This window comes from Calidris pugnax, unplaced genomic scaffold, assembly GCF_001431845.1.
Source record: "Calidris pugnax isolate Ruff unplaced genomic scaffold, ASM143184v1 scaffold107, whole genome shotgun sequence".
NCBI lineage: Eukaryota > Metazoa > Chordata > Aves > Charadriiformes > Scolopacidae > Calidris > Calidris pugnax.
In genome coordinates, this window is record NW_015090901.1 from 2,348,148 (window position 1) to 2,354,551 (window position 6,404).

Genomic DNA, 6,404 nt, shown 5'->3' on the forward strand with positions numbered 1-6,404 from the left:
CTTCCCAGGACCTCCATGTCCTCCACAACCCTGCTCCTTCCCCTTGGACCTTCCCATGTCCTCCACAACCCTACTCCTTCCCCTTGGACCTTCCCCTGAGCCACCACCCAAGACCTCCCTCTAACACAACCCCCCCCAATCCCCCACCCAGGACCCCCAGGGGGGTTCCCTGCTCCCAAGACACCCCATCTTGATCCCAACAGGGACCCCCCAACTTCTCCAGCCTCCCCCCTCCTCCCTGACCACCCCCATCTTGTCTCTTCCAGGCATCCGACTTCTACGTGGAGATGAAGTGGGAGTTCACCAGTTGGGGTGAGTGGGGCCGGGGGGGTTGGAACAGAGGGGTGGGTGTCCCCTCCCCACCTTGCTGGTGGCACGTCACTGATGGGACACGTGTCCCCCACAGTGCCACTGGTCTCCAAGGTGTGCCCCAGCGACGTCTACCGTGTCTGGAAGCGGGGGGAGAGCCTGCGGGTTGACACCACCCTCCTGGGCTTCGAGCACATGACGTGGCAGCGCGGCCGCCGCAGCTACATCTTCAAGGGAGAAGGTCAGCTCCGGATCCCCAGGGACCCCCCGAGACCCCCCCACGACCCCCAATGACCCATCGGTGACCTTGGGGATCCCCCCAGACCCCATAAAGACCTCAAATCCCCTATAGGGACCTCCTGGGGACCTCCTTCCAGCAGGGTTGGGGACAGACTTGGACCCTCTCACACACTAGGGACCCACCAATGACCTTGGGGATCCCCCCCAGACCCCGGGCACTATAAGTTCTCCCCCATAAAGATCTCAAATCCCTTATAGGGCCCTCCTGGGGCCCCCCTTCCAGCAGTGTTGGGGACCACCTCAGCCCCCCCCCCAACACACACTAGGGACCTCAGTCCCCTGTAGGGACCCCCAGTTCCCCACCAGGACCCCCTGAGGACCCCTTCCATGAGCGCAGGAGACCACCTCAGTCCCCACACATACCCCTTTAAGGACCTCAGTCCCCTCTAGGGACCCCCAGTTCCCCACCAGGACCCCTTGGGGACCCTTTCCAGTGGTGCTGGGGACCATCTCAACCTCTACACACCCACACCAGGGACCTCAGTCCCATGCAGGGACCCCCCAAGGTCCCCAGATATCCCCAAGATGGGTTGACCCCTGGGCTTGAAGGTATTGGGGTGCCATGAGGGCCCTGGGGCAGATGTGGGTGCCAGGGTGGCTGTGTCAGGGGCTGACCCGTTGTCCCTCTCTTTGTGCAGAGGAGGGGGCAGTGGTGATGGAGGTGGACCACGACAAGCAGGTGGTCTACACAGAGACGCTGGCCCTGGCCCTCCACGAGCCCGACCTGCTGCTGGCGGCCATGCAGCCCTCGGAGGAGCACGTGGCCGGGCGGCTGACGTCCCCCATCGTCTCCACGCACCTTGACACCAGGAACATCGCCTTCGAGCGGTGGGATGTCACCCCAGGAGGGTGCTGGGTGGTGGTGGGCAGGGGACAGGGGGTGGCATGGTGATCCCCCATCATCTCCACGCACCTCGACACCAAGAACATCGCCTTCGAGCGGTGGGATGTCACCCCAAGAGGGTGCTGGGGGGTGGTGGGTAGGGGACAGGGGGGGGCGTTGTCGTCCCCCATCGTCTCCACGCACCTCGACGCCAGGAACATCGCCTTCGAGCGGGGGGACGTCACCCCAAGAGGGTGCTGGGGGGTGGTGGGTAGGGGACAGGGGGTGGCATGGTGGTCCCCCATCGTCTCCACACACCTCAACACCAGGAACATCGCCTTCGAGCGGTGGGATGTCACCCCAAGAGGGTGCTGGGTGGTGGTGGGCAGGGGACAGGGGGTGGCATGGTGGTGGCCCATGGTGTGGTTGAGGAGGGGGACAGCCCCTAGCGAGAAGGGACCGTGCAAGGGCTCACACGGGGTGGTGGGGGGGAAGGAAATGCTTGTGCAAGAGGGCGAGTGGCGCGTCACCAAGGTGGGGAGGTGACACTTTTGCCTTCCCCAGGAACAAGTCGGGGATCTGGGGCTGGCGCTCGGAGAAGATGGAGATGGTCAGCGGCTACGAGGCCAAGGTGGGCACGGGGAAAGGGGAGGGGGGACACAGGGGACCCCCAGGGACCCACCGGTGATCTTGGGGACCCTCCCTTAGACCCTGGGCGCTAGAAGTTCTCCCCCATAAGGACCTCAAATCCCCTATAGGGACACCCTGAGGACATCTTCCAGTGGCGTTGGGGGTCCCCACACTTCAGCCCCCCCCCAGACATACTGGGGACCTCAGTCCCTGAGGTCCCCTGGTGGGCGACCTCGGGGTCCCACCTTCGTGGGACTGATCCTGTCCCCCCCCGGCAGGTGTACAGCGCCAGCAACGTGGAGCTGGTGACCAAGACGAGGACGGAGCACCTCTCCGACCAGGACAAGTCACGCAGCAAAGGTGACAGCCCCATCGGCCAATCAGGGAGCCCGCCAACAGCGGGGACACGCCCCCTCACCAACCCCTCCCTCCTGGTGCAAGGCCTGCCCCCTAGTGCAAGGTCCAACCCCTAGTGCAAGGTCCACCCCCTTCTTGGGTAGGAGATGTGTCAGGCCTTGGGTGACACGTTGGGTGTCACCATGTCAGCTGGGGACAGTGTGTGGGGTGTCACCTGTCAGGCATGGGACACCATGGGTGTGGGGTGTCACCCACCACTGTGGGTACTGGGTGTGAGCCATCAGGTGTGGGACAACATGTGGGGTGTCACCCATCAGATGTAGGTCACCATGGGTGTGAGATGTCACCTGTGAGGTGTGGGACACCGTGAGTGCTGGGTGTCACCCGTCAGGTGAGGGACAACATGTGGGGTGTCACCCATCAGATGTAGGTCACCATGGGTGTGAGGTGTCACCTGTGAGGTGTGGGACACCGTGGGTGCTGGGTGTGATGTGTCAGGCGTGGGACACGTGGGTGTCACCCGTCAGGTGTGGGACAACATGTGGGGTGTCACCCATCAGGTGTCGGTCACCGTGTGTGTGGGGTGTCACCCACCTCTGGCATGGGACACCATGGGTGCTGGCCATGACCCATCAGGTGTGGGACACCATGGGTGCTGGCTGTGATGTGTGGGACAGGTGGGTTCAGGTGTCACCCATCAGGTGCGGGGTGTGACGGGTGACATCCCGGGTGGACACGGGGTTGTGGTGCCCCCTGCCCACCCTGGACCCCCCCTCGTTTCTCCTTCCAGGCTCCAAGACCCCCTTCCACTCCTTCCTGGGCATTGCCCAGCAGCACGGCACCCACAACGGGGTGAGTGGCCGGGGTCTTGGTGGGGATGTGGGATGAGGTCTGGGGGGGGTCCCGGGGGACAGGGCTGAGGTTTGGGGGTGTCACACACCACAGGCGCCCGTGCTGCAGGCTGCCAGCCCCACCAACCCCACCGCCATCACCCCCGAGGAGTACTTTGACCCCCACTTCGACCTGGAGACCCGCAACATCGGGCGCCCCATCGAGATGTCCAGCAAGGTCCAGAGGTGAGGCCACCATCCTGGGGGGGGGTGACACAGACCCCGGGGACCAGTAGAAGGTGGCCACACGGCACTAGGGTGGTAGGACACCTGGGGAGGGTGACACTGTCCCCCGGGATGTGACATCGGGGTGTGGGGACCCACAGGTGGGGTGAGCTGGTCACTGGGATGTGACACCGGGGTGGCAGGGGACCTGTGGGGGGGTAGGGACACAGTCCTGGGGATGTGGCACCGGGTGTCAGGACTCACGGGGTTGACGATGGGGTCCCAGGGGAGGTGGCACTGGGTGTCAGGACCCCACATGGGGTGCCAGGGTCCATAGGGACGTGGCACTGGGTGCCAGGGGAGGTGGCACTGGGTGTTGGGACCCACAGGGGTGGTGACGGGGTCCCAGGGGATGTGGCACTGGGTGTCAGGGTCTCAGGAGATGTGGCACTGGTGGTGATAGGGTCCCAGGGGAGGTGGCACTGGGTGTCAGAGCCCGTGAGGGTGGTGATGGGGTCCCAGGGGACATGGCACTGGGTGTCAGGACCCCACATGAGGTGGCAGGGTCCATGGGGATGTGGCACTGGGTGTTGGGGTCCCAGGGGACATGGCACTGGGTCCCAGGGGAGGTGGCACTAGGTGTCAGGACACTTGGGGGTGGTGCCAGGGTCCCAGGGGAGGTGGCACTGGGTGTCAAGACCAATGAGGGGTGATGCCCGGAATGCCTATGGGACATGGCACTGGGTGTCAGGACCCTTGGAGGTGGTGTCAGGGTCTCAGGGGACGTGGCACTGGGTCCCAGGGAGGTGGCACTGGGTGTCAGGACCTGCAGGGGTGGTGATGGGGTCCCAGGAGAGGTGGCACTGGGTGTCAGAACCCTTGGAGGTGGTGCCAGGGTCGCAGGGGAGGTGGCACCAGGGTGTCAGGACCCATGGGGGTGGTGTCAGGGTCCCAGGGGAGGTGTCTCCGGGTGTCGGGGTGCCCAGGGGAGGTGTCTCTGGGTGTCGGGGTGCCCGTGCCCACCCCCGGTGCCCGGGCAGGTTCAAGGCGACGCTGTGGCTGTGCGAGCAGCACCCGCTGTCGCTGGCGGAGCAGGTGACGCCCATCATCGACCTGATGGCCATCTCCAACGCCCACTTCGCCAAGCTGAGGGACTTCATCACCCTCAAGCTGCCCCCCGGCTTCCCCGTCAAGATCGGTGAGGAGGGAAGGGGGGGTTGACATGGGGGGGCGTGGCCTGTCGTGGGGTGGGGCCACTGACCCTTGTACCCCCCCTTTTCCCCCCAGAAATCCCCCTCTTCCACGTCCTCAACGCCCGCATCACCTTCAGCAACCTCTGTGGGTGCGACCAGCCGCTGGGCTCTGTGCGGGTGTGCGCCCCCACCCCCGGCACCCAGCCCCCCAACCCCAGAGGTGAGGCTGGGGGGCTGCTGTGGGACGGGGGTGACTTGGAGATGGGGGTCTCCAGGGATATAGGGATCATCCCGGGGGTCCCCGGGCTGGGGGTGCTGGGTACCACCAGGTTGTCCATGGGTGGGGACAACCCACCATGGGTGGTGGGTGCTGGGGGGCTGTCAGGGCTGTGGGACCTGTGGGGACAGAGGGTGACGTGGCCATGGGCTGGGGGTGTAGGGTGCTGGGGGGTGTTCAGGGGTACGGGGCACCCATGGGTGGGGGGTGCTGTGGGGTGCTGTGGGACACCATGGGGTGCTGTGGGATGCCATGGGGTTCTATGGGATGCTGTGGGGTGCCGTAGGGTGCCGTGGGGTGCTGTGGGTGCCATGGGGTGCCACGAGGTGCCATGGGTACAGAGTGCTGTGGGATGCCATGCGGTTTGATGGGATGCCATGGGGTGCTGTGTGGTTGTGTAGGGTGCTGTGGGGTGCCACGGGGTGCTGTGGAGTGCCATGGGGTGCCACAGGGTGCTGTGGGGACCGGGTGTTGTGGGATGCCATGCGGTTTGATGGGATGCCATGGGGTGCTGTGTGGTTGTGTAGGTTGCTGTGGGGTGCCACGGGGTGCTGTGGAGTGCCATGGGGTGCCACAGGGTGCTGTGGGTACAGGGTGTTGTGGGATGCCATGCAGTTTGATGGGATGCTGTGGGGTGCCGTGGGTACTGTGGGATGCCATGCGGTTTGATGGGATGCTGTGGGGTTGTATGGGGTGCTGTGGGGTGCCACGGGGTGCTATGGGCACAGGGTACTGTGGGATGCCATGCAGTTCGATGGGATGCTGTGGGGTGCAGCGTGGTTGTGTGGGGTTCTGTGAGGTGCCATGGGATGCCTTGGAGTACCACGGGGTGCTGTGTTTTGCCATGGGATGCTGTGGGGTGCCGCGTGGTTGTGTGGGGTGCTGTGGGGTGCCACAGGGTGCTGTGGGGTGCCACGGGGTGCTGTGGGGTGCTGCGTGGTTGTGTGGGATGTTTTGGGGTGCCATGGGATGTTGCGGGGTACCACAGGGTACTGTGAGGTGCCATGGGGTGCCATGGAATGCCATAGGTACATGGTACTGTGGGATGCCAGGCGGTTCGATGGGATGCTGTGGGGTTGTGTGGGGTGCATTGTGCTGCCGTGGGGTGCGGCGCGGTTGTGTGGGGTGGTGCCATGGGGGGGGGGGGTGCCGTGGGGCGCTGACGGCACCCTGTGGCCGTGTTGTGTGGCAGGCTGGCCCTTCCCGTGCGAGGTGGAGGCGGGGGTGTTCGAGGTGCCGGCGGGGTACACGGTGCTGGGCGCGGGGCGCAGCGAGCCCCTGCGGGACGAGGACGACGACCTGCTGCAGTTCGCCATCCAGCAGAGCCTGCTGGACGCCGGCACCGAGACCGACCAGGTGGGACCACCCCTCCCCCAAAAAAAACCCCTCCCTCCTTGGCCACGCCCCCCTTGGGCGCAGGCCACGCCCCTAAGCCCCCCCCCCCCCCCCCCCCCCCGCGA

General features: G+C 65.4%; 1 protein-coding gene across 1 annotated transcript in view; it reads left to right on the forward strand.

Moving 5' to 3' along the window:
• LOC106891914 overlaps positions 1-6,404 on the forward strand; it is a 30,236-nt gene that overhangs the window by 4,057 nt on the left and 19,775 nt on the right. The window contains exons 2-11 of the mRNA XM_014948744.1: positions 267-312; positions 407-550; positions 1,248-1,437; positions 1,997-2,063; positions 2,341-2,422; positions 3,210-3,271; positions 3,365-3,495; positions 4,515-4,672; positions 4,762-4,887; positions 6,137-6,368. Of these exons, the coding sequence (XP_014804230.1) occupies positions 267-312; positions 407-550; positions 1,248-1,437; positions 1,997-2,063; positions 2,341-2,422; positions 3,210-3,271; positions 3,365-3,495; positions 4,515-4,672; positions 4,762-4,887; positions 6,137-6,368 (1,238 nt within the window). The remainder of the gene's footprint in view (positions 1-266; positions 313-406; positions 551-1,247; positions 1,438-1,996; positions 2,064-2,340; positions 2,423-3,209; positions 3,272-3,364; positions 3,496-4,514; positions 4,673-4,761; positions 4,888-6,136; positions 6,369-6,404) is intronic.